Below are 27,662 nucleotides of genomic sequence, written 5' to 3'. Positions count from 1 at the left end.
TCTATCTCCTGACCTCGTGATCCGCCTGCCTTGGCCTCCCAAAGTGCTGGGATTACAGGCGTGAGCCATCACGCCCGGCCTAATGTTTGCTTTTTAAGGTTCTTACAGTTTTCTCGTGAGGAACCAGGGATAAATTCCCTGCATTTGAGCCATAGAACAGGACAACAAATGGCTGTATTTACTATGACATCCAATACTAATCCTCCTCATTGACTATTACCACCCTGTTTACCAGACCCAAACTTTAGCATGTAGACCTTTTCCCCACTTAACTTGAGTTTCTGGTCAAGTTAAGGATTCTGTAATCTCCCATTTTGTGGGAACTTCATTTCTTGTGTTTTGGGGCTGAACATGCTGCTTTCGTATCCACTTCTTTCAGAAGTCTCAAGTTTTCATGTAGACACAAGTCCCTGAGACCTGCTGTGTCCCAGCAGATTTCCTGCAGATAAGTACTCCTCTGCCTTTTCCTCCCACAACCGTTGAATTCTTATAGTAATTTCTGAGGGCAACAGTGGCAATATCTTATTTTCAGTACAAAATACATTTATTATCTGATATATCCAAGAATCAGTGTTGCAAGAAAGACACAGTGCGTTTCAGCTCTTTGGTAACATTCCTTACATTTTACATTTTGCCATTTGCAAAGCACTTTCACAGCATGTTTCTGTGTATATATTTAACATGTGTGTATATATACACATACATGGGATAGAATTGCTGGTTCATAGAATTTGCGTATGTTTAGAAAATTGCCAAACCATTTTTTAAAAGCGGTTGTTCTACATCTGTGCATGTGCTTATAACCTAAATGCCAGTCAACAATAGAATGGATGATTAAGTTATGGTGTATTCCTGAATCCAAGTATACTACATAGTAATAGAAATAAATGAACTATAGCTATATTTAACAATCTCTATAAACCTTACCAACAAAAGTTGGAGCAGAAGAAGCCAAACACACACAAAATATACAGTATCATTCTATTTATATGAAGTTAACAATAGGCAAAACTAAAAGTATGGTGTTAGAAGTCAAGATAGAAGTTACCTTGAATGGGGGAGGGTAGTGACTAAAAAGGGGCACAAAGAAGGCTTGTTTAGGAATCTGGTAATGTTCTGTTTCTGGTTTTACACCAGGTGCTGGTTACAAAGGTGTGTTCTTTATCAGAAATCATTGAGAAGTATACTTGAGGTGTGTGTTTTTTATGTCCACATACTTCAAAACGCTCACATGAAAATGTGAATTTATAGCCAGCTTTATCTTATTTATAACAGGTATTGGATTTATTTACTGTTGTAAATAAATTCTTTCTTATTTATCCATCAATTTAAAGAACATTTATTTAGTTTCACTTCTTGATTATAACAAAATCATTTCTTGTTGTCAGTCTTACTTTCATAATCCACACCTCAACAGCCACTTTCTTCATGAAACTTTATAGTTACTGCTCTTTTGTTGATATCTAACCTGGATAACTGATTTCATCCCTAAATCCTCAGATTGTACACGTATATGTTTGTTGGATGCTTCTATGTTTGTTAATTAGTTGCAAGCCATTTTGCACCTAGTCATATCGTTGTCACAAAACCACAGACAACTTTGAAGAGTAATGAATTTTCTGAAGGATTAAATTGGAATGTTGTGAGGCTCCCTCTCTAGTTCTTAGGGGGCTGGAGGATAGGCGTTGGGTTCAGTATATCAGAGGGTATGCACTGTGCGAAGGAAAGTTGTAGTTGATGTCGAGGACTGCTGCTGCTTCTGGTCTCAACTGGAAGTTGTTTTAGGAGGAGAGAAAAGAGAATAACTTTAAAAATTATTTGGAAGGAAATTACTAATATTGTTTAAGCAGTTGTAGTACCTTAAATTCTTAACAATTTTCTCAACCCTTTAACTCAGAAGTTGGTGGAAGCAACTCCTGACCTCATGATCCGCCCGCCTTGGCCTCCCAAAGTGCTGGGATTACAGGCGTGAGCCACCGCGCCCGGCCATGTGCATTTGTTAAGCAGTTAAAAACGTTAAGCCAAAATAAAGAAACAGTGATAGCAGAGTAGGGAGTGTTGTGCCCAAAGAGTGACTGTACTCTTATTGTTTTACCTTGTCATAAAAATGCTTGTTAGTGGTGACCCTTTCTAGATTTTCTGGTTTTAAACTCAGGAGAATGACTAATGGGGTAAGAAGTGCTTTTCACCAGCAGTATGACATACATTGGACACAAAGTCATAATCCTATAACATGACTACTATGTCAGTGTTAGTTATTCAGGAATAGTAAGGGAGGTGAAAGCCCATTCTTCAGGACTAAGCATTGAGAAATCTGTTTGTTGGGCCTCAAAAGATTTCTTTCTTTCCTCCTCTTCTTCTTCTTCTTTTTTTTTTTTAAGTAAAATAGGCTCATTTTAGAGATTAAATCTGTTGTAAAGTGCTATAAATAGGTTGCAAGTATAAGTGCTATAGAAAAATTACAATAATACTATGCTAGCCTAGTGTTTTAGTGGTTAGTCTTCCATAGCAATATGAAATTTTGGGGGGAAGTTGTGTGATTTTTTTTAAAAAAATTACTGAATTCATTTTTCCGGATTTATGTATATACATGTGTGTGTGTGTGTGTGTGTGTGTGTGTGTGCGTGTGTGTGTGTAGCCAATGGTTAATAATGTACGTATATTTTTTGTCTTCCCATCTGTTTCTTGCTACTGCAGTTCTGTGGTTGCTATGGAGAAGGTTATGATAAGGAAAAGCACAATAAGGTTAAAAGTTCTTCTCTGTATCTGGGACAGAAATAACAATCTCCTACCACACCATCCTTTTTTACGCCCTCTGCCCTCATGTGATGATCTTCAATACTGCAGTGCCTGTTGCTGACGGGAAGATGGTTTGATGCTATATTTAAAAAAATTACACAGAGGAGCTAATTCTCTTCTTTTTTGCTTCTTTTAAGGTTGATGACTTTCATCATTTTAATCTAGGCACAGAACAGAAGGAGACAAATAAGCATATTAGGATGAATTGTCAACCCAGGACATTTCTGGTTTGTGTGGGTGGTTTTTTCCTTTAATTTCATTTATGTGTTTAAAATTTTATTTATTTTTTATTTGCTGATATGAGGTAAGAAAAGCTTAGAGAAAGGACCTGATGTGGAACAGTTGGGATTTGGTTAATCTGCTTAGAAATAACACTAATCTCTAGATCAGATGCTGTCAACAATACAGTGCCTTCTATCCCCATTATCTTCCTCTATTCTTTCCTTGCTTATTCTTCCAGCACTCTGTGGTTTCATTTAGTTTTATCTTTTCATTTCCTACCAATTTTTAACATTTCTTTCCTACTTCTCATTTACATTTCACTTTTGAATTTCACCATGGCTTCATCATGGGAAGTTTTTTGACTTTACTCTGAGGTGGCAGGGTGGAAAGCATAGATATGTAATAACTCATGCCAAAATAAGCTTCTTCCTAATATATGCTTAAGAGTAACTTTATATTACTTTTAATAATCACAGTTGTAGGTCTCTGTCAAAATAAGAGTATGACCACAATTTTCTTGAGAAGTTTGATGCTACTGGGACGATTATATGACTCTAGGTGAATACGTGCTATTTTCTTTCCTCTGTTTTCTGTTTTTTTTTTCCCTGCTTATTTGTACTTAGGTTATTTTTTGAGATCAAATTCAATTGCTGTTTATTAAAAACCTCCTTTGTGCAAGGCATTTAATGTATATTTCTTCAAAGTGATTTTGTGAGGCAGATATTTTTATGCCTTTTCTTAAAGATGCCAAAAAACTAAGGCCAACAAGTTAAAATAATGTGCCCCGGGCTACACAATTAGTCAGTAGCTGTACCTGGATTCTATGTCCTGTGCTCTTTTCAGCATTCCTCAGAGGCTTTAAGTAGGAGTTAGGAAAGGCTCTGGAGTCACACTAGACATTGTTTTGAATCCCAGCTCCATCTCTGGGTCTCAGTTTCCTCATGTGTAAAATACGATTAATAATCATATCACCTCCAAGTCTTGTTTGTTACTAAGCTTTATATAAACCGCCTAAAAATACTTGGCACATAGGTTCTTGATGAATAGCATCAAGTACATTGAACATCAAATATATTGAACATTTACTGTATTATGGTCTCTGTGTGCTGAGACCCGAGCATATAGGTTCTACTTAGAATCAAATTGAGAAAGGCCTCTATTAAGAGAATTTAAAGTGTCGTGACTATATCAAGGAAGTACAGGGTGTCATGAGGGCATTTAAAAAGGAAGGGTAGTCTGTTCTGGAGGTCAGCAGAATTTTGAAATCTGAAGGATGGGTAGAAATGAGAGGGATCGTGTGTGTGTGTGTGTGTGTGTGTGTGTATTTCAAGCTAAGGCAATAGACCACATAAATCTTAGATGGGAGGGTGCAGTGTGTTGCTGAACCTGAGAAAAGTCCACTGTGGAAGAAAGTACTGTAAGACTGGCTGGAAGGACAGGCAAAGGTCAGGTTAAGCAGAGCCTTGAAGGTCATAGAAAGTAAACCTAGATACATTGTATTAGAACCTAATGATGATGCCATATTACCTCTATCTCTATTCCTAGACTTCAAGAGAACTTCTAAAAGGATAACCAAACTCTCTACTTCCACATTTAAAATATTTGTGTGTTAAAAACTGAAGAATGCTTTAAACTAGTTAGAAGTTAAATTAGTACTAACACAAACATATCTAAAAATCAAGAAAAATTTTAAAAATAGTGTTTAATTTGGAAAGAAGCAGTGTTACTGGTGAACAAGAATAAAATATTTCAGTTGAGCCATTTTTAAAAAGAATTTAATTGGTTTCAGAATGTAACATCCTTCCTGATGGTTTCAGATGGCTTTATTTGTTCATAAATAACTCTACTTGTTGATTTAGCCACTTTTGTCATATGAATGCTTCATTAAACAAATGGAGCTTGCTCATTATAGCCAAGTAGAGCTATATTCAACCAAGTGGTGAAGTTGAGAGTACACGGTTGTATTTAACAGCAAAGGCCCTTTATCTGGCCTCTTGCCATCTGGAAACTCTAGATAGCATTTCCCAATATAAATCTCAATGTAGTAACCAGACTGATAAGGACATACAACTGTAGCATCACAATGTCAGAGAGTGTTCTGTATACAGGAAAGAAAAATACATTCTTCTCACCCTATTTATTATCCAAGTTAAAAGCCTAGATTTTCAGAAGTCCTTTAGAAAGCTAACCAGCAAGAAATTTTATTTTCCCTGAAAAAGGCCAGTCACATGGAAGTTCAGATTTGGCTAGAGGGTTATCATTGTAATAAAAGACAATCCTGAAATAGCGAAAAAATAGCCCCTAGATTCTGTCAGTTTTCTCTGCCCATTCCCTGCCTTGTCTTTAAACTATGATTTCTGAAATTTTTGAAAGCACAGAGATCTTTTTTAAAGTCCTTATATAATGCTTAGGGCATTAAGATTTATTTTTAAACTTTGCTCATCATTTCTAGGCTCCACAAAGTTTTGTAAGAAATGTCTATCTGTTTTTTAAAATGTCAAGTTGAATTCAAATCTGAGACCCCTTTTTAAAAAAATCATTGTGATAATTATCAATTATTGAGGCTCCCCTCTATATGCTGCAGTCTCTCTTACAGAGCCAGAATGCTGGGAGGACCCCTCTGGTCTTCTGTGGAGTAACTGCTTTTTGTTCGAGCCCCTTGTTCAAGCCCACAGGATCCTTTGTGTTGCTCTGCAGCTTCTGTGCCTTGTAGGACACATGGAATGTTGTGATGACCAGAGCTCCAGTCTCCAGGACAGCCATCCTCTTTGAGGCACCGTTATTTCCTTTATCCTCTGAGAAAAGGAGAGCATGGATCTCCTCTTGTCAAGGAACTTGGCCAACTTCCATTCCCCTCCCAGTAGTATTTTTTCTCCTTTATCAGGCTCAAAGGCAGCCCCTCCTACCTCCTCTGCCCCACTGTAGCTTCCTCAGTGAGCATAGGCTTCACAAGAGACAGGAAGCCTGTTGGTCTTCAGTAGTTTCATCTTTCCACCCTGCAAAGCCGACAAGATAAAGGAATACACAGACAACTTGACAAAGATAGGCTTAGAAGAGGTTGGAGAGAGGAAGGAGAAAGACATAATTATTATTGGTTTCATTTGTTGCTTGCTGTAGTCAGCATAGTCGTATTCATGGCTGACAAATCATATTTTGAATAGTATTTCTATTTGGAGGAATTCCCTCATTATGAGTCTACCTCCCCAGTGTTAGAAATGAGAACTTAAATTTCTGGCCTCTTGTGTAGCTTGGACTTCGGCCCTTCAGTCAGATTCACATAGAGAGTCTCTGGCCCTGACTTGAAAGAAGAAACGTGACAGAACAAGTTCTATGTTGAGCTTCTATTGCTAGCACAGATAGCAGCATAAGAGTATGGCTTTGCAGGATGATAGTGTTGTAGGGTTAAGTGCCTGATATAGCACTGGGACATCATTCGTAGTTGCAGTAAAGTTTTGGCATTTGGGGTTTGGTGACAGGGACAGTTGCAGCAATTTTCTTAAGCCAGTTTTACAGTATAGTTATGGATGTTTTCCTGGAAGATTAGCTCTTAATTTGTTTTTCAAGCCATTTCCATGATTCTGTGAGCTTCCCAACATACCTTTTTCTAAAAAAAAATTTTTTTAAGGTATAACTTACATACAATAAAATCCCTCTGTCTAGGTATATAGTTTGCTATGTTTTGACAAATGTTTCGTCTTGTGTTCACTACCATAACCATGATGTACACTATTTCTATAACTCCAAGGACTTCCCTTCTGCCCTATGTAGTATTCTCTGCCAAACTTTAACCCTCAGTCCCAACTCCAGCATCTGGCAACTGCTGCTTTGTTTTCTGCCTGTATAGTTTTGCTTTCTCCATAGATTTTTTTTTTAATGGATACATGCAGTATATAGCCATTTGTTTCTGGATTATTTCACTTAGCACAATAGCTTTAACATTTAGTCATTTTGCATATATCAGAAGTTTGAGGTTTTTTTTGTTCATAGGTAATATTTCATTAAATGGCTGTGTCGCAATTGTTTTATCCATTTGCAAGTTGATGGGCATTTGAGTTGTGTCTGGTATTTTGGCTATTACAAATAAAGATGCAGTGAACATTTGCATATAGGTTTTTCTGTAGATCTGTATCTTTACTTGTCTTGCATAAATATCTAGAATTGGAATTGCTAGATTGTATAGTTAAGTGTACATTTAATTCTGTAATAAAATGTGAAAATGTTTCCAAATGACTGTACTACATTTCAGTTCCTTCAGAAATGTATGAGAGTTAGTTGTTCTACATTCTCATCAACACTTAGCATTGTCGTGTTGATATAATATATTCTAGTTGATGTTTTATATTATCTCAATGTGGTTTTAAGTTCCCTGTTGACTAATGAAGTGGAGCATCTTTTCAGGATGTTATTACTCATTTGTATACTTTCTATGTATAGTGAAGTGTCTGTTCAAATCTTTTGTGCATTTAAAAAATCGGACTGTTTGTTTTGTTGAATTTTAAGAGTTTTTAGATATTATAAATACAAGAACTTGTGTTTTGAAAATATTTTTTCCCAACCTATGGCTTGTATTTTTATTTTCTTAATAGTGTCTTTTGAAGACAAGAAACTGTTAATTTTGATGAGGTCTTACCCATTTTTAAGTGGTTAATGCATTTTGTATCCTATTCTAGAAGGCTTTTTCTAACCCAGAGTCATAGAGAATTTCTCCTGTGTTTTCTTCCAGAAGTTTTATAGTTTTATTGATATGTTTAAATTTTTTATCTATTTTGAGTTAATTTTTATATAAAGTATTAAATAAGGGTAGAGGTGTTTTTTTTTTTGGCATATGGAGATTATTTTTTCCCCCAGTGCAGTTTTTCAAAAAGAGTAAACTTTTCCCCCTGAATGGCTTTGACACCTTTGTTGGAAATCAATTGCCCATTTATGTATGAATCAATTTTTGGACTCTCTATATGTCCTTATTCCAATGCTACTTTATCTATATTACTTTATAACTTACTTTTTTTCTTGAAAATTATTCTATTCTAATATTCACTTTTGTACATACATTTCAGGAGCAATTTGTCTATACAAAACAGCTCACTGAAAATTTGATTTGGGTTCTATTAAATCTAAAGATAAATTTGGGTTAACAGTATTGAGTCTTTTGACTAATGGTCACAGTTTGTCTCTCCAGGCAGTAAAGTCTTTAAATTTCTCTCAGGAAAATTTTGTAATTTTCATTGCACAGATCTTACAGATATTTTCTGAAGGTTATCCCTAAGTATTTCATGTTTTGGATGCTATTATAAGTGGTATCATTTTAAAATTTTAATTTCCAAATATTCATTGCTACTGTATAGAAAAATCGTTGCTATTTGTATATTAGCCTTGATTTCTGAAACCTTGCTAAACTCATTTATTAGAATTAGTTGGTTTTTTGTAGACTTGTAAGAATTTTTAATGTAGATGTGTTATCTGCAAATAAATAGTTTTACTTTGAAATTTTCAATCTATATGTCTTTTAATTCTTATTCTTGCCTTATTGCAGTGACTGCAATCTGCATGTTAAATAGAAGTGGCAAGAGCAGACATCTCTCCTTGTTCCTTACTGTAGGAGGAAAATCTTTTACCATTAAATTTGTTAGCTGTTTGAATTATTGGTACTGATAATATCTCTTTGTTCTTCTTTTAATGTCTGTAGGATCTGTAATTATGTCTCTTCTTTCATATCTGAATTGATAATTTGTGACTTTTCTCTTTATTCTTTGTCAGTCTGGTTAGAGATTTATAAATTTTATTGACCTCAGATAACTAAATTTTGATTTTATTGATTTACCCTGTTGTTTTTCTGTCTTTATTGAATTCTACTCTGTCTTGATACTTTGCTTCTGTATGCCTGCATTTGATTTAAATTTAAATTACTTTTTAAAAAGTTTCTTAAGGTGGAAACTTAGGTCATTGATTATAAACCTTTCTTCTTTTCTAATATGCACATTTAGATGCTGCTGTTACTTTTCTCTAAGTAATGCTTTGGTTGCTTCCCCATAAATTTTGATAAGTTGTGTTTTCATACTCACATAATTAAAAATATTTTCTAATCTTCCTTGTGATTTCTTCTTTGACCTGTGAATTATTTAGAAGTGATTTTTTTTTTTTTTTTTGAGACGGAGTCTTGCTCTGTCACCCAGGCTAGAGTGCAGTGGCACGATCTTGGCTCACTGCAACCTTTGCCTCCTGGGTTCAAGCAATTCTCCTGCCTCAGCCTCCCAACTAGCTGGGACTACAGGCATATGCCACCATACCCGGCTAATTTTTATATTTTTAGTAGAGATGGGGTTTCGCCATGTTGGCCGGGCTGGTCTTGAACTCCTGACCTCAGGTGATCCACCTGCCTTGGCGTCCCAAAGTGCTGGGATTACAGGCTTGAGCCACCACACCTGGCCCGAAGTGATTTAAAAAAAAAAAAATACATGATGGTTTTCTAGATTTCTTCCTATTGAGTTTAGTTTAACTCATGTTCTTTGTATAACTTTAATTATTTAAAAATTTCTGAAGTTCATTTTATAGTCCAGAATATGTTCTGCCTTAATGGATGTTCCATGTCTACTTTAAAATAATATATATTCTATGGTGTTAGGTAGAACATCCTAAAGTTTTCATTTATATTAAGTTCATTGTTCAGGTCTTCTGTGTTTTTACTGTTTTTGTCTGTTCTATAAGTTAATGATTGAGATGTGTTGCAGTCACCAACCATAATTGCAGGTTTTTCACTTTTTCTCCTTTTAATTCTGCAGTGTTTCCTTCTTGTACTTTGAAGCTCTGTTGTGAGAGGTGCATACACAGGACTGTTAGGTTCTTGATGAGTCAGCACGCCCTTTTATCATTATGTAATATCCCTCTCTATGCCTGTTTTAGTTATTTGACTCTTCTTTCTTCACATGCTACTGCTTTCCCAAACTCTTTGCTTTCCCAAACTATATTATCTTATAAGTTACCTCATAATTAGCTGTCCAGCCTCTCCTTGGTGAAATGCTGATTTCTGGTACAATCACTTGTAGCCAGGATGTAAATAAGATCCTATGTCATAAACCATAGTGACTCATGTTCAAGGAATTGCTTCTTTCTCCTTTCTCTGAAGTCAGTTTTGAGTGTGGTAGCAATCATAGTAGCATGTCCATCATAACACTGCAAAGCCTGGTTCTGCTTTTGTGCCTTGGTTCTTTATGGCTAATTATAATCACATTGCTTGCTTAGTTTTAAATAAGGGGTTGCAAACATAAATGCCCACAGGAGTCAGACAGGTAACATGATGGAGTAAAGTGGGTTATATCGTGGAATAACGGGAAGTGGGTGGGGATCCTGGCAGTGTGGAAAGCTCCTGCTTTGTCTAAAGGGGCAGCACTAATCAATGGCCATGCGAAATGCAGGCCTGGTGTTACTAAATGCCCCCCAAAAGGGGATTCCTAAATGGAGTAGAATACGTAAGCTGATAGCCAGATATGAAATCAGCAGGAAGTGATAATAGGAAGCTTGCTGAAGAGAATTCTGATAAAGTTCACACCAAGTTTTTGGAGATACTGCTGAGTTAATGCTACCCATGTAATATATATGCCATGACATGTAGGAATCACGTAAGCATGTATACACACACATATGTATATACACATATGCATATGTACACACACACATTATATATATATATATATATATATATATATATATATATATATATGAGGGAGAGAGAGAGAGAGATATCTTTTGGAAAGTGACAAAGAGGAGTGATAATCTAAAGAGTGTGCATTAGTTCGGTATAAGGCATGCTCTTTGCCCTTGGGATGGTCTCTGAGCAATGTTTGTGGTTGAAGGGGAGAAGTCAATGAGAAAGCACTGAAATTATATCTAAAGGGAAACTGTAGTACCATAGAAATAGAGTACAATTACATATTACAGCCAGACTATTACATGTTACATAGACTGTGTAATGAATGTTTAATGCTTCAGCCAGAAAATGAAGATATATAATTTTATGGTAGCTTGCCATTGTACACCAACCATAAAATATATTGTGATATGGCGTAAAATGAAGTAGAAACTTGGCAGTGATCCTGTAAATTGATTAATGTAGATGACCAATATGTAATAGAGCCATCTATATTGATAAATTAGTCAGCTATTACTCTTCATTTCACTTAGCACTGAGTAGATGGCCAAAATATAATTGAATTTCAGCTAACACAAACTTTTTTTTTAGTTGAGATGGCAGTTTGTAAAAAGATTATATGGTAAGTATAAAGGTAGATTATTTCATCTAATTAAAATTTGGTTAAAATTTGAAGGGAGAATGATTTGTTTAAAAAACTACTACAACACTAGAGAATTGTGGTATTCCTTAGTTTCCTTCAGAAAACGAGGAGGATAGTGTACAATTTTTATTTTTTGAACTCATGTCAGTCTGATAAACTATAGAACTTAATTTGATAGGTTATATAAATTTGTATTACACATATTTATGTAAGAAATACTTGTGAGATCATATGGGATGATATAAACCAATAAGCATTTTGTGACCACTGATATTGACATTTTAGGCAGAAGGATAACATAGGCCTCCCAAAGTGCCATTAAGGTCTTTTTGATGCTTTGCTGATTATATTCCCAGAGGGAAGTGTTCTGGCAGTTGGGCTAATCCTGAAACATGAGCACTTGCTTCATAGTCATCAGAGAACACTGTTGTGAAATCTCCATTGGATTGCTTGGGCCAGTCCCCATTGTGAACATCCAACGTTCAACCTCTGATGAGTTTGCAGGGGGGATTTCATGTCATTTGACTCTAGTAGTAGGCAGATCACAGTAAAATGTCCATTGTCTGTTCTCTTGGCTGTGTAGTGTGGATGGTACCTCCTACGATTTTTAAAGATTCTTTGTTGCCAGCTTCATTTCCTCTAACATGTACCAAGAGGTTTGAAATAATGTGAATGCCTTTCTGCTTTAAATCTTGGGAAACGGGAGTCTAAAGAAAGATTATAGACAACTGTATTTATGACTTTAACTCCTCAGAGGAAATATGACCATGCACTTTATATCCTTTTTATGTAATTGCTGAGAGTCATTCAGAATTCATGGAGTTGACTGAAGTGAAAGTACAAAGAAAGGATTCAAGTGCAAAATGCTGTCACTTTGGCTCTTAAATTATGCATTTTACATGTAAATATTGCAAATTGTAAGATGTTTTAAATTTTTTTTTTTTTTTGAGATGAAATCTCACTCTGTCGCCCAGGTTGGATTGCAGTAGTGCAATCTTGGCTCACTGCAACTTCTACCTCCCATGTTAAAGCGACTCTCCTGCCTCAGCCTCCCAAGTAGCTGGGACTACAGGCACCTGCCACCATGCCTGGCTAATTTTTGTATTTTTGGTAGAGATGGAGTTTCACCATGTTGGCCAGGCTGGTCTCGAACTCCCGACCTCAAGTGATCTGCCTGCCTCAGCCTCCCAAAGTGCTGGGATTACAAGTGTGAGCCACTGCACCCAGCCTAAGTGGGTTTTTAACCTAATATTTAGCGTTCAAGTTTAAATTCTTGCCTAGAATTTCAAACATGGAAATATCCTTTAAGAGGAAATAGGGTTTTTGGTTTTTTTAATAGGATAGAAAAAAATTAAGCATCAAAAATGCAAAAAAGCACCCATTTCACTCCTTCTTACTCTAAGAAACTTTTTATTACTCTAAGAAACTTTTTATTACACATAGTTCTATCAGTATACTAAAGAGGAACCATGAGACACATTCACAGAGTAACTTAATTTCGTCTTCTGCATACCTTTAAATTCATTCATGAGTCAGTTCTTTCCCTAGATGAGAACTAAAGCAGGTTATACAACTTTTCTGATCACTTTGAATTTAAAAAATGAAACAGAATAAGAAAATCTTAATTTATATACAGAATTATAAGTATGGCTCCCTGATGGCCAGTGAGATACCCTCTAGGAGTCCAGATATCCGGCTTCAACTTTCCTCTACTGAGGTCCCATCAGCGAGCCCTCTTGTTAGGCCTAAGAAGACCCTGCACCAGCTTTCACGTGTGTTCACCTACAAGGTGGGAATAGGGCGAGTGAGTCTTTTAGTGTACCACAGCCCCAATTTAAAAGTTCTCTCCACAAAGCCTCTTTACAGACTTTCACCCCTGACTCATTTATTCCCTTTGTGTAGTCCTCAAAGTTATATAACCAATTTTCAGCCATCTTCCTTGTGCAAATTCTTCAGGGCAGTTTGTCTTAAAAGTCTCTTTTGGCATCTGATATATATATATGTACACACACACATATACATACGTATATGTATATACATACGTATATGTGTGTGTGTATATATGTGTGTGTGTGTGTGTATATATATATCTCAGGGTGTATATACATATATATATATATATATATGTATATATATATATATATATGTATATACACCCTGATATTTCATGTGGAAATTGAAGTAATGGGATTAGATCAATTTAGCAACATGTATGTGTTGAGTTCCTATGGTGTGCTTTCTTAGACCATACAGTATACTAATGAGGATTTGTTAAATAATCGCAAGGTATGATTAAAAGCTTGGTGGTGTTCTGACACTACTTTGTGAGACTCTGACCTAGACTGAGAGGTCAGGGCTTTTCTTGTGAGAAGGTATCACTTGAGCTATTGTAAATGATGAGTAGGTTACTAAGTAAAGAAGCTGGGGTTTATGAGTAGGTTACTAGGTAAAGAAGTTGAGGTTTGGAACAAAGCAAACCAGACAGAGGAAAGACAGAAAACAGAGCAAAGACTCAGATTCCAGGAGTCAAGAGAAATTTAGTTGGTAAATTGTGCCAGATTTGATCATGGATTGGGTTTGGGAGATGATGACAGAGTTGACTTGAAGGTCTCTAAATGTCTGGCTTGCCCAGCTTGGCCCTGTTCGAGCCATTCACAACCATAGGGAACATCAGGAAGGAGCCAGAGTATATTTGGGAGGTGGGCATGCAAAGGAATAGTTTGATCTTGGACAAGCACACTTTTGAGGTGCCTTTGAGGTAGCCACATGGTGAAGTCTAGGAGGCAATTGGATATAAGAGGAGAGGTTTTGAGTAGAGATATAAATTTGAAAGCCATTAGCATTTATATGAGAACTGAATTCATGATGGTAAGTGAAATTCTGTAGGGAGATAGTTTAGAATAAGGCATCAAGGCAGTACTTTCAGAAATACCAACATTCAGTAACCATGTGGAAAAGGGTAAAACAGCAAGAGGAAGTGAGAAGTGTCCAGAGAGTTGGGAGGAAAACCAGAAGTGAATTATATTAACATCACTGAAGCTAAGGGAAAGGTGTGTTTTAAGGAAGAGGGAAGGGTCATCTCTGTCAGATGTTTACCAGAGTCCAAGAATGATTACAAGTGTCATACAGCCACAAGGAGGTATCTGGGAAGCCTAGGGAAAATTGTTTTTAAGAAATGATTGGGGCAGAAGTAGATTGAAGACTGTGGAGCAGGAATAGATTCTGTGGAGAGACTATAGACAGTGCTTTCAAAAAGATTAACGTGAAGTATCAGAGAGCTAGGGCCTCCCTGGTGAGGACTGTGGGGTGTAGGGAAGTTGGAATTTTGTTTTCAGTTTAAATACTTGAGGATGTTTAAATCAGGAAGTCTCCAGTGCAGAGAAAGGGGTTGAAGTTATGGGAGGGGGAAGTCTATGATAAGGTCACTAAGGGGGCCAAGCAGATGGTATTTGAAGCTCACGTACAGGGTTGGTCCTAGATAAACTCCTCTAAACTGACAGGAGAGAGGGAGATGAGGGTGAGGCGGACTGAAACTGATTCGCAGATTGGGAAGCAGGAAGTAGAAGGAGTTTCTAACTCCTTTACGTAAAAGTCCATTCTAGTTTTAAAGTATGTCATCATATAATATTGTAGTGATAATAATAACAGCAAACACATATGGAATGATTTCTGTGTGTTGAGTTATGTGTAGTAGTGTGTGTTCCTTGTAGACTAACTGCCTGGGTTTGAAGCCAGACCTTACCACTTCCTAGCTTTGCGACTGTGCGACCTTGAGCTGTATTTTTAATTCTCTGTTTTTCTATTATTCTGTAAAATGAAAATAATGTCAGTAAGTACCTTATAGGATTAAATGAGTTTGTGTATACATGTGTGTGTGTGTGTGTGTGTGTGTGTGTGTGTGTGTGTATATATATAAAATACATGTTATATGTAGAGAGAGCTTAATGTGGACTTGGTGTAGTCAGTGTGACCTAAATATTAGCTAGCAATAGTAGTGGTGGTGGTAGTCATCCTCAGCGTCTGGTACTGACCTCATCATACCCCTTGTATGACGTGATGATAATATTTAGCTCTGTTTTACAGATGAAGCAACAGACTCAGAGATTAAGTTACTTGTTTGGGGACATGCAGCTAAATAGATGAAAGTACCACATTTTAAACCCGATTTGTACAGCTTCAAATCTACACCTTTGCAAGTTCTGAAAGCAGCTCATCTAGAATATTTCTTCTTCAGCTATTTCAGAATGTGAGATTTTAGGATTGACCTTATGTAAAAACATGAAGTAAGTGAAGTTGGCCTTTCACAACTTCTGCTGCCCCAGAGGCTTGCTCTGTGCCAGCCGTCCTGTTGCCTCCCTGGCTTCCAGCCCTGTCCCGCACAGCTCCTTGTCCTCTGCTCACCCTGTTGCAGTTGCTTTCTCTTTCTCTTTCATTCTTAGTTCATATTGGTCATTTAAAAAAATTTGTATCAAAGATTGTTTGAGTTAAGCTTGAAATTAGTGAATTGCTGGTGGAGGGTACTTACAATCCCGTATAGTTTAAGTTGGCATTATATTTCCTTTACCTGTTCCTTGGAGTATTGTCTGAAGAAGGCAGTGATGGAGGTTTGGCACCAGTTTGGCTTCCACACTTATTCTTAAAAACATCTCTATCAGCATTTATTTTAAATTTATCATATCACTATAACAAATACATTCTCTAACCCACTTCTACCTTATGAGGTAACTCATTCTGTTCATTGCCTGCTCCATGATCAAGTAACCTTCCCTTTCTGTCACTAATTGCTGAGGTTCTTTCAACTTCTTTTTTAAAATTTAGAGACTTCCCCTAATGTTATTTATCTTAGAAACTTTTCCTGATGTCATCAAATGCTTTATGTTCTATCACAGACAATTTATGAAACATTTTATTCTGCAAATTTAACTCCTGAGAACATCATCAGACTATACGTGAAGAATATGACATTCTGTACAGGGAAGGTGTTATGCATGTTTATTTTTTAAACTATTGTAATCATAACAGTATGTTATTCTGTTACTTTTTTGGGAGAATTGAGATACTATCACTTCAAAGTAAAACAGTTTGAGATACTGTCATAGACTGAATGTATTTTTCATGATCTAAAATAACTTCTTTGTAGGGTCTCCATGGCCTATTTTGATCTACTGTTATTTCCATACTGTTTCATCATCCCAGGGAGGAGGCTTTGCAGAAGAGATAACAGTTATTTTGACTTCCCATGAGTTGGCTCTGATGAATCAGTTTTCTTTTTTAGAATTTTAAGTGTTGTTGACATATAATTTATATTCCATAAAATTACTCCTTTGAAGTATAAAATTCAGTGACTTTTGGCCGGGTGCGGTGGCTCACGCCTGTAATCCCACCACTTTGGGAGGCCAAGGCGGCCAGATCACGAGGTCAGGAGATCGAGATCACCCTGGCTAACACGGTGAAACCCCGTCTCTACTAAAAATACAAAAAAATTAGCTGGGCATGGTGGCGGGCACCTGTAGTCCCATCTACTTGGGAGGCTGAGGCAGGAGAATGGCATGAACCTGGGAGGCAGAGCTTGCAGTGAGCTGAGATCGTGCCACTGCACGCCAGCCTGGCAACAGAGCGAGACTGTCTCAAAAAAAAAAAAAAATCAGTGACTTTTAAGCTTGCAGAGTTGTACAACCATCACAGGAACCTAGTTTTCCATCACTAAAAAGTCCCAGTAAGTCTATTTACAAGTCCCTATGCCATCCTGTGTATCCCCGGGTGGTACTAATCTATTTTCTGTCTGTATAGATTTGCCTTTTCTAGACATTTTATATGTGTGGAATACAGTGTTTTGCATCTGGCTTCTTTGAGAAATATGTTTTGGGAGGCTCGTGCATGTTGTAAGATGTATCAGTACTTTGATGGTTTTTGTTTCTGAACAGTATTCTGTTGTATGGATAGATCACATTTTGTTTGTCCATTCACCAGTTGATGGATATTTGTATTATTTCCTTTTCAGGACATGATATAAATAATGCTGTTATGAACATTCATGGACAAGTCGTTGTGTGGACATACATTTTCATTTTACTTGAGTAGATTCCTAGTAAACGAAATTGCTGACTACTTGTATGTTATGATGATTTAGGTTTATGAACATTTTCTGTTGATTTTTATTTAGGTCTGTGATCATTTTCTGTTGATTTTATATTCAGAATATTTAATTTTTGGCATATTACTATCAAATTATCCCAGCACCATTTGTTGAAAAGACTATTTTTGCCCCATGTAGTTGTCTTGTAGCTTTATTGAGAAGCATTTGACCATAAATATAAAGATTTATTTCAGTACTCTCAACCCTGTGACATTTATCTATATGTCTATCTTTAAAAAGCTAGTACCATACTGTCCTACTACAGCTATATAGCAAGTTTTAAAATCGGGTAGTGTGAATTCTTCATCTTTGTTCTTATTTTTCAGTATTCTTTTGGCTATTCTAGTTCTTTGTCTTTCTATATTTTTTAGAATTTGTCAACATTTACAAAAAGACTACTGGGATTTTGACTGGGCTAGCTCTGAATCTATAGATCAATTTAGGGACAATTGGCATCTTAAGATTGACTCTCCCAGTTCATGAACGTTACATATCTCTGCATTTATTTAGTCTTACTGATTTCTTTTATTAGCATTGTATACTCTTCTGTGTATGGATGCTGTACATATTTTGTTAGATTTATGTGATTTGTTAGATTTATATGTAAGCATTTAATTTTGCAGTGTGCTTATGTAACAACACTTTGAAAATTCAGTTTATTTTTAATCTTTCATCAAACCCCATCAGTTGAATTCATCTGTGTCATATTTGAATCTGGCCACGTATCAGATAGCATCTTCCAAAAGATAGTAAAGAGCTTCTAATATTTTTCTATTGTAGTTTCCAGGAGGTAAAGGGATGAACCATTTTTATTATTTTGACTCAGTGACTGGTCAGCAGTTGTTTAGTAAGACTATCATGTCAGTCTGTTCACATAATCAATAATAATGTGATAACATAAAACACGCAAACCTTCCTGAAGGAGTTTGGACTGTCGGGAAAGGGCGAGCGTATAACCTCCCTATTCCTTCTTCTGTAGGTGTTGCAGCATCCCTGGAAGTGTCAGAGAGCCCTGGGAGTATCCAGGTGGCCCGGGGTCAGACAGCAGTCCTGCCCTGCACTTTCACTACCAGCGCTGCCCTCATTAACCTCAATGTCATTTGGATGGTCACTCCTCTCTCCAATGCCAACCAACCTGAACAGGTATTTCTGTTCCATCCTGTGCTACCTCTAAAAGGTTAATCTTTTCAGAGGAGGTTGATAGGGAAGCATCATGAGTACATCTTTGGTTTCGAGAATAAGGTGGCATTTTCAATGTGCGTGTACTCTTTTAAGGCCTACTCCTCTGCCCTATCAGTCACTTATCAGAAGAGGCTATCCTCTTTTTAAAAAGGTAACAGATGTTAAGAATATCCTTCTGAGAGTTTTATGTAGGAACCTGTAATTTTATCAACAACATTGCTAATAGGCAATTTTGACCAGAAGGGACTGGCACCATCACAGATTGTTGAGAGCATACTTTTAAAAGATAGTGATAATAGTAAGGAAGTAACATTAGGTTGTAGTACTTGATTTTTTTTAAGTTAATTTCACTAGTATTTTAAAGTAAAACATGACTAGCCATGTTAGCGAGCTCAAAGAGTCTCATATAAATTATTAATAGAATGTGTACATGAAAGAATGTACATGAAAATGGAAGCTACTCCCCAGTAAGCTGTATCAATTACAGGAAAAAGACACATAATTTGTAGAACTCACTGCAGAAAATAATGCTCAGGAAGTTAATGAATTGTGATAATGATTACACCTTTATTTACAATGTTAATGGAGCTTTTCTCCTTCAGTAAGATTATTATTACCTCAAAATATTTGATAAGCTAAATTTTCTGATATGAAATTAAATAGAAGCTTCTTTTGTTGCTTCATAGAATTGTTGTAGTTAGACTCTGCCTTCAAGATCATTTTGTTCAACCTTATTATTTTAGGAATCAAGGATGGAGTTAAATAAGTAAAGAAAGAGCTTGAGTAGAGTTACTAAACACATTTACAGGTAGAGCTTGAATAGACCTGAGTCTCTCACTTGCAGCTCAAAGGGCTTTTTGTTATGTCATTCTAAGTCTTCCATGAAGACTTAACTTTGATAATAGAGGCTGACATAAGAACAGCAATCATGGACTTGTAACTCTACTTCCCTTCTGTGACATTTATTTACATTCAGTCTGTACCTATGATCTATCATTGTGTGACCTAATAAGCATGAGAATGGCAGTGCTAATATTTTTTAATTTTTGTTTTGGAATCAGTTTTTTGAACTGGTAAGAATATTTATGAACTGATAGTAGGGTGGGCAGCAGCAAAGACTTTTTTTATGTTCTGATGTGTTAGGTAAGGAAAAAATATTATTCTAATTTGGTATGTGAGAATTTAAAACTCCAGGATACCTATGAACAAATACTGTAAAAAAAAAGTTGATGATAATTATCACATTAGAAATAAAATTTTCCAATGTTTGGTGCAGCATTTGGTACTGTCTACCAAATAGTTATTGTTTTGTGTCTAGGAGAGGATAGAGTGGCCAGTTTATTTATTTTGCTTTCTTTTCCAGGTCATCCTGTATCAGGGTGGACAGATGTTTGATGGTGCCCCCCGGTTCCACGGTAGGGTAGGATTTACAGGCACCATGCCAGCTACCAATGTCTCTATCTTCATTAATAACACTCAGTTATCAGATACTGGCACCTACCAGTGCCTGGTCAACAACCTTCCAGACATAGGGGGCAGGAACATTGGGGTCACCGGTCTCACAGTGTTAGGTGAGTGACACAAGAGTCCTTGGCTGTTTGGGCTTTACTTATGAAGCTACTTTCAAGCATACTTGCTTCTGCCCTTGTTTCTACACCTTCAGTCTGCTTATGTTCTTTTTCTGTCTTCTCTCAGTTCCATCTCTTCTCTGCTTCTCCATGCTTCTTACAGATAGTCTCCCCCTCCTTTCTTCATTTCCGGCGGTCTCTAAAACTTACTTATTTAATGACTTTCTTCTGAAGGTGAAGAAAGATGGTGTCAAATACCATCGGAAGTGGTCTCTCACTTTTCTTAAGCTTCTACAGGACAGAACTTATGTTGAAAGCAAATTAAATCAAGAATGACTTATTTTAGTACAGAGCAGAAGTTTTGGCATGTGTGAGAATAATACTATTACTTCATATCTGTGTAACACCAAGTAGGATCACCACAGTTCTTGGCTTGCACGTGTTGTCCTGGCATAATTGTAATAATACCTCCTTTTACTCCCACAAGTATCCTTGTTTGAAGAATAAATCATATTATCACCTTAATACTGAGACCAAATAGATTTAGGTTTTTTTTCCCCAGATTGCATGGAAAATAAACAACAACGTTTAGATTAAAATTTAGATCTCCTTACTCAAACCAGCACTCTTTCCATTACACCATGTTGTTAGACTGTCTCACACTAATATCCATTATAAGCATGTTTTATTTTTCAATTCTTCTGTCTCTAATATAAAATACTGCTTTCTAAATGAATACTTGTGGTAGAGGTGGCTAAACTCAGTTCATCTGGGGAGATGGAAGACGTTTTGAGAAGGTTGATGTTCTTGATTCTCCTCCATCCTACTCAAGTCTCAGAATCTACTCCTGCAGTCCTTGTCAAACTCCACCCCCGCTCTCTTTTTCCTTCGTTGTTGTTGAGTCACTTAAGAATACAGGTGTTGGGAATTCTTGTCATTTTCCCTCGGCCTTTGGTGCCTTTTTCTCCCAGCCTTCAAACAGAATAAAAAAACTGATGACCAAGTCGGGGATTTCTATTCTCAAAACCATATTCATTGTATTATATTAAAAATTGTATAGATTATAAAATACTCTGAGTACCGAGTATAGTGTACTAATGGAATTAAATATTCTGATACTTAGACCTGTAAGTTAGGTGAGTGGCTTCCCATATTATCCAACCTTATTTCTTTTTTGTTTGTCCAGACTTAACTTCTCAGCATCATTTTTAAAAAGAAGATAAAAAGCCCTTAATTTATTTTATAATTAATGCTGCCTCCAAAGAATTATTTTGGGTTTCTCTTCCTGGCATCACAGTGGCAATGACAAAGGCAACCAAAGATTAGTTTGCCCCACCGCAGTAGTTAGGATTCTCTAAGATTTTTACTCTTCCTACCTATACCCTTTTATTGTTCTCTCTTCCCCTACCCACTCTTTTTTTTTTCCTGATTCCTGTGCATACTCTGCATTCATTTTTTCATTCATTCATTTATTCATTTTGGAAAGGGTGAACATATTTACTGAAAAGTCATTAGCATTACAAATAAATCATAAATTGGACTTAAACTCTACCATCTGTATTCCCCAGCATGAAACTTCAAGCCATGGGCTTAGTTTATGGTTTTGTTTTGTTTTTTTCCTTGTTACTACATATCACCACCTTCTTCCTTTAGTGTTCTTTTTGGTAATTTTTGTTCCATGTTTTTTGTGTCCTGTCTTAATGATTGTGAAATGTCCACTACATTATTATCCACTCTGCTTTTACCTGAACCTTAGTTTAACTTTCCCCACCATAAAGCAGAATTTGGTATAAAGTGGGTCTGTCCAGTTTTTGTTTGTAAAGTAACAAAGGGCCTTGTTAAAGTGGTTTTCGCCAGGGCAGGATAATGGTTGTTTTTCCCTGAAATCTTGAAAAGTGGCCTCTTTCAGCAATGTTTTTAAAAGCAACATGTTGATACAATGGATCTTAAGAATTCTTCTTTAGAGGAAGCAGAGTGAAAGGAAGATCTTAAGATACCTTGGAACTATAATCAAAGAGTGAAGCCCCTTTGTACATATTTGCCCCCTGCTTACCAAAGCTGCAGGCCTGCTCCTGTGCCTAAGCCTCGTGAATTGGTACATGCCTCCTCTGGGTTCAGGAGGTGAGTCTGTCTCCTGGTATATGTTCCCAAAACAGTGTAATCTAAGGGTCCAATGTACTGAATGTTGATGTCTCCTCCATCATCACATGTCTCACAGTAAAATGTGTACTTTATTGCTTACTCTTCCTGTTATAGTTCCCCCTTCTGCCCCACACTGCCAAATCCAAGGATCCCAGGATATTGGCAGCGATGTCATCCTGCTCTGTAGCTCAGAGGAAGGCATTCCTCGACCAACTTACCTTTGGGAGAAGTTAGACAATACCCTCAAACTACCTCCAACAGCTACTCAGGGTATGTACAGTGCTGCTTTACCCATTTTATTAGTTATCATGGACAATTCTAATATTCAAAAAGTAATTAACTTTAATAGGTTTTGAAAAATAACACCCTGTAACTGCTGAAAAAGCTTTCTGGATCATTTTGTGTTTTCAAATTTAAAGTGAATAAAACATTTTCTCTCTCTTCTCTATATTGCCTTTATGAAATGTATTTCATCCAGTGGTAACTATATATGGAAACTGTTCCCATTCACGTGAAGATTTAAAGCACCTAAATGATAGCTTCTTTGTGTTAACTGTAAGACAATCCTTGAAATTTATGTCTGAGAATACACTTCCTGCTTGAGGTAGAGCTGCCTATTTTACTAGGAGAAACATGAGCATAGTGTCAGGAGGGTTGATCCTCCTGTTTTCAGCCTCAAATCTGGTTAGAGGAGGAAGATAAGAAAGAGTAAAGGAAAAGGCCTCAGGTCACAGGAGATCCAGGAATTGGTCACACCAAACAGGTAATAATGGAGGAAGACTGAGGGTCATGGATGATTTCTACATGTAAACCCAGCTGCTTAAATTTAGTTTTAAATAGGACATCCTTAAAAAATTGAAGAGATTTTGTCAAATAAAATGAGGGGAAGATATAGAATTTTATTATAAAATACTCTAGGTCAAGAAAATGAAATTTAGCAGCTTCGAGTATTACATCATCTCTAATACAGAAAATGTTTCTTGTAGTATTCTCAGGGTAGATTTACAAATCTGAAAGTTAACCATAAAGTGTTGGCAGTTAATGGAGAGGCCACAAACAACCTTAATTATGCCTTGTAAGTCTGAATCATGTTGATAGTCCACGCCTGTCATGGAAAAGGAAAGTCCTAAGTTGTAGTAAAATTATTCACATTAAAGAGCCAGCGCCACAAGCCTCTTAAGAGCCTATAAATTTCCGCTAGTAATCCCAGCAAATATTGATAGACCTTACAATAGTCTTTTAATTAACCTAGCCTCAAATTCATCATTAAAAAAAAAACTTCTTTTCAACATAATAACTTTTATTACTTTAAGAGTGATTCCTGCAATACTGTTGTTCATTGCTAAATGTTTCAGCCACATTGTTGGCTAAATAGCTGCTTTTGTGGAATGATTTGTCAATCTCACCATTGTAAGTGACATGATTAAAATAGCCCTTGTCTTGACATACTGAAAACTATATTCAAATTTTAGATTTTCCACTGTTTCTGTAACAGTTCACTTCTCTGGGCCCATGTTGCTTTTTTTTAAACAAAAATAAAGGGGTATCATCCTCAAAGTCCTCTGTGGCAGAATTTTCTTTTTTTATTTATAGTATCTCTGTGAAATATTGGTTGGAGTTTGGAATTTTAAATGAACAATTGACAGTGGTTATTTGTATGTAAGTTGAGAAATAGCTGTAGAAAGAGCCTTCCATAACCTCTTTATTTCTGGAAGACTGTATATCAGTCAGATTTCTTGATATCATATCCTTTTTTCAACTTGAATACTCTTTGCAACTTTAGGTATAAAAGTGAGCTTGAATGACAAGGATGAAAACTTTGTCTTTTATAAACTCTGGATTGATTATCAAAGTTACTTTGGATAACCATATCTATTAATCATGTACATTAAATGGTAATATTTTTAATCTAAATTTATCTCTTGATATCCATATTAATAAAGTTGATCTCAGAATAGAATATTGCCCCAAAATAATTTAGATTTTTTCAGAAGATTTGCTTTACTAATTATGTTTACAATTATTAATATAAACTCATGATGCATTTTCTGAAAAAACAATATTTGACACCAGGAAAGTGAATCCCGGAAGTCTGATTGGTGACAGGGGAATAATATTTTGAGATTAGAATTTCTCTTATATGTAGAGACTAGCTTGAGGGAACTCGCTCTGGCCAAATCTAGGACAATTCAAACATTAAATATATAGTCCATAGAATAAAATAAGAATCACCAAATCCCTACTGATAAATAAATGGGGTCAAAGGGCAAGCTGTTTTTTTTCACAGTATGATGCCAACTAATGTGTATACAAGGAATCATGGAGTTAGAAAATCATCATTGGGGTGAAAACAGCAAAAGTTTGATGGGAAGCAGGCTATTTAGTTACAAAGTATGTCCCCACAAATTGCTTATTAATGACAAAAAAGTAACTTCGTAAGGGAGAGACCTGTTGGATACCACTTTAACCAAGTGATCAAAGTAAACTTCACCAATATTGTGACAAACTGCTATCACGTACCTCCTAATATATGTACTGAGAAGGACACATCATTTCTGTGATATTGCTGTCAAAAACACATAACCTAAATCTCATCATGAGGAAACCTCAGACAAACAAATGTGAAGGCAAAACTGTTCAAATTGAAAAAGACTAGGGAGTTAACCCTGAGGTTGCAATTTTTTTATTTTTTGCAATCAGACCTTGGCGATGACCTTGAGCAGTAGGATGTAAATAACTCCCACATGCTTAGCGTTCCAATAATGGAACACTGGGCATAAGTGGGTTAAGATGACTAGATGTAATGAAGAATCTTGGCTTAGAATCTGAACAGGAAAAGAAATAGCTATAAAGGACATGGTTGAGATAATTGATGAAACTGAATATAAACTATAGATTAGCTAATACTATTAGATCAGAGTTAAATTTCTCGACTTTGATACGTGTACTGTCATTACATAAAATTTGTCTTTGTTCTTAGGAAGTATTCACTAAAGTACTTAGTGGTAAAAAGGCATGATGTCTTCAACCTTATAAAAGAGACTCAGCGCACTAACTAGTTCCTTTCACCAAGTAAGGACTGTGAAGCAAGTTTACTGTGCACTGGTTACTTGCCCGAGTCTGGTGAGACAGAGCATTCATACACAAAACAAGTTTCATGAAGTGGATTTATTATTTAATAGGCAGAAAAGGACAACAGAAGCCTAGCATTCATTGAAAGCCAGTTCCCCAAGGCTCAGAAAAGCTTCCTGGAACAGATAGAGTCTCTTCTGCACATGTCCACCTGCACATCAGCTGAGAGAACCCGGAAAGCAGCTCACTCTGAGTTTTATACCTGAGTGTCACTGCACTAAAGTGTTGAAGGACATCCTGTTTCTAGGAGGGTCTGGAACAGAGCCTGAGGTGTTCCAGTCAGTTCCTTCTTAACTCAGGATGTTGCATTCCCAGCATGTTCTATAGTTATTCTTGAGAACAGCAAGCAAGAAAGTGGGAAGAACTGAGTTGGTCCTAGACCACCCAAAGAACTGTCCTGAAAGGGCACAGCAAGAAGACATCATCATCTGGAAACCAGGAAATGGGCTCTTACCAGACACTGAATCTGCTGGGGTCTTAATCTTGGAGCTCCCAGCCTTCCAGAACTATGAGAAATAAATTTCTGTTGCTTATAAAATACCCAGTTTATGGTGTTTTGTTATAGCAGCCTAAACAGATAAGACAATGAGGAGTCTAAAATAGTTGAACTGGTAGAAACAGAGAATAAAATGGTGGTTTCCATGGGCTGGGGAGTGGGGGAAATGGGGAGATGTGGGTTAAAGGGTACAAAGTTACAGTTATTCAGGATGAATAAATCCTGGAGATCTAATGTACAGTATGGTGACTATATTTAGCATTACTGTATTGTATGCTAGAAATTTGCTGAGAGGAGATCTTAACTGTTCCCAGCCACACACACACACACACACACAAAGGTAGTTATGTGATGTGATTGACATGTTAATTAGATTGGTTGTGGTAATCTTTTCACAGTATATATGTATATCAAAATATATACCATAAATATATACAATTTTTGTTAGTCAATTGTGCTTCAATAAAGCTGGGGAAGAAAGAAAAACAATTGTATAATGCACAAGGAAAGCCCTCACAACAAATAATTATCTGGGACCAAATTTCAGTAAATAAGTTACATTTAACGTTTTCTATTGCTAAAACATCCCTGCGTTTATGGAATAAAGTCTCTTTGATTGTGATTTTTAAAAATAAATTGTTCCATTGGGTTTGCCAATATTATAATAAAATATTTGCATCAGTGATCACCAGTGAGAATGGCCTATGGGTTTTTTTTTTTCTGTCTTCTATTGTCCTGGTTCAATTTTAGTATCATATAATACCAAATAATTTTATGAGTTTGGCAGCTTTTCCTTTTTTCTGTTCTTTGAAATAGTATGAATAAGTTGGGCATCATGATGATTCTATAGAATTTACCTATGAAAGTTTGCCTTGCTCTTATGTTTTTTGGTAGATTTTTGACTACTGATTTAATTTCTCTAATGGTACAGATTGTCTCTACCCTATTTTTCTGGAAAATGTCTTTTTTGTCTAAGTTATACATATCACCATCAAGATGTTCATAGAATTCTCTATACAAAAACAGAATAATGTATGTAAGAGTGTAAGTTCTGGAGACAGTGGACATAGTTTTGAACCCTGAATCCAGGAATCACTGGGTATGTGCCCTTGTGTCTTAGTTTTCTTATATGTAAAATGGAGACAATCATCGTGACTAACTTATGGTTGGATAAAGATTGAATGAATAAGCATGTAAGATGTGCAGAACAGCAGCTGGCATGTGTAAGTCCCTACTAAATATTAATATTTAAATTACCATCATTATTCTCTTACGAAGTTTTAAACTCTGTATTTAGTCTCCTTTTCATTCCTAATACTGTTTATATGTGCCTTTCCTCTATTTTTAAAATCTGTCTTGCTAAACTCAGATTTTGATTTTATCTAACCTTTTGTAACTTGCATAAATTTCCTTCCTCCCTCCCGCCGATGTTTGTTAAGCACCTATCAGGTGCCAGAAACTGTTCTAGGTGCTGAAGATACGTTGCTGAACAGGATAGATATTCTTCCCTTTGTAGAGCTTACATTCTAATGGGTGGAGATGGAATATAATCAGTAAATTGCAGAATTTGTTACAAGGTGAAAAGTTCTGTGGGGAAAAATTAGATCAGGGTAAGACAGATTAGTTAGGGGATGAGGAGCAGCAATTTTGAGTAAGGTGCTTAGGGTAAGCCTCATTATATTCTAACAAATATTTAAAGA

The 27,662-nt window shown here is 36.3% G+C and overlaps 1 protein-coding gene and 1 long non-coding RNA gene across 15 annotated transcripts in view; one reads left to right on the top strand and one right to left on the bottom strand.

Moving 5' to 3' along the window:
* The window catches only part of IGSF11 (immunoglobulin superfamily member 11), a 236,298-nt gene that overhangs the window by 195,728 nt on the left and 12,908 nt on the right, over positions 1 to 27,662 (top strand). For 9 of the 14 annotated variants that reach the window (XM_031009708.3, XM_055383699.2, XM_019024798.4 and 6 more), the window contains 3 exons: positions 18,422 to 18,585; positions 19,988 to 20,195; positions 22,449 to 22,604. In XM_031009708.3, coding sequence (XP_030865568.2) covers positions 18,547 to 18,585; positions 19,988 to 20,195; positions 22,449 to 22,604 — 403 coding nt within the window. In that variant the 5' untranslated portion in view covers positions 18,422 to 18,546. The remainder of the gene's footprint in view (positions 1 to 18,421; positions 18,586 to 19,987; positions 20,196 to 22,448; positions 22,605 to 27,662) is intronic. The other 5 variants (XM_055383704.2, XM_055383705.2, XM_055383702.2 and 2 more) reach the window with 1 other exon arrangement.
* Positions 859 to 5,734, bottom strand: LOC109026415 (uncharacterized). Its single transcript, XR_002005441.3, has 3 exons — positions 5,616 to 5,734; positions 2,793 to 2,960; positions 859 to 1,769 (listed from the first exon to the last, which is right to left on the bottom strand). It is a non-coding gene; the product is annotated as an uncharacterized lncRNA (long non-coding RNA).

Source organism: Gorilla gorilla, chromosome 2, assembly GCF_029281585.2.
Source record: "Gorilla gorilla gorilla isolate KB3781 chromosome 2, NHGRI_mGorGor1-v2.1_pri, whole genome shotgun sequence".
In the NCBI taxonomy this organism is placed as follows: Eukaryota; Metazoa; Chordata; class Mammalia; order Primates; family Hominidae; genus Gorilla; species Gorilla gorilla.
Note: the sequence above shows the minus strand (reverse complement) of the source record. Positions and strands in the feature narration are given on the sequence as shown.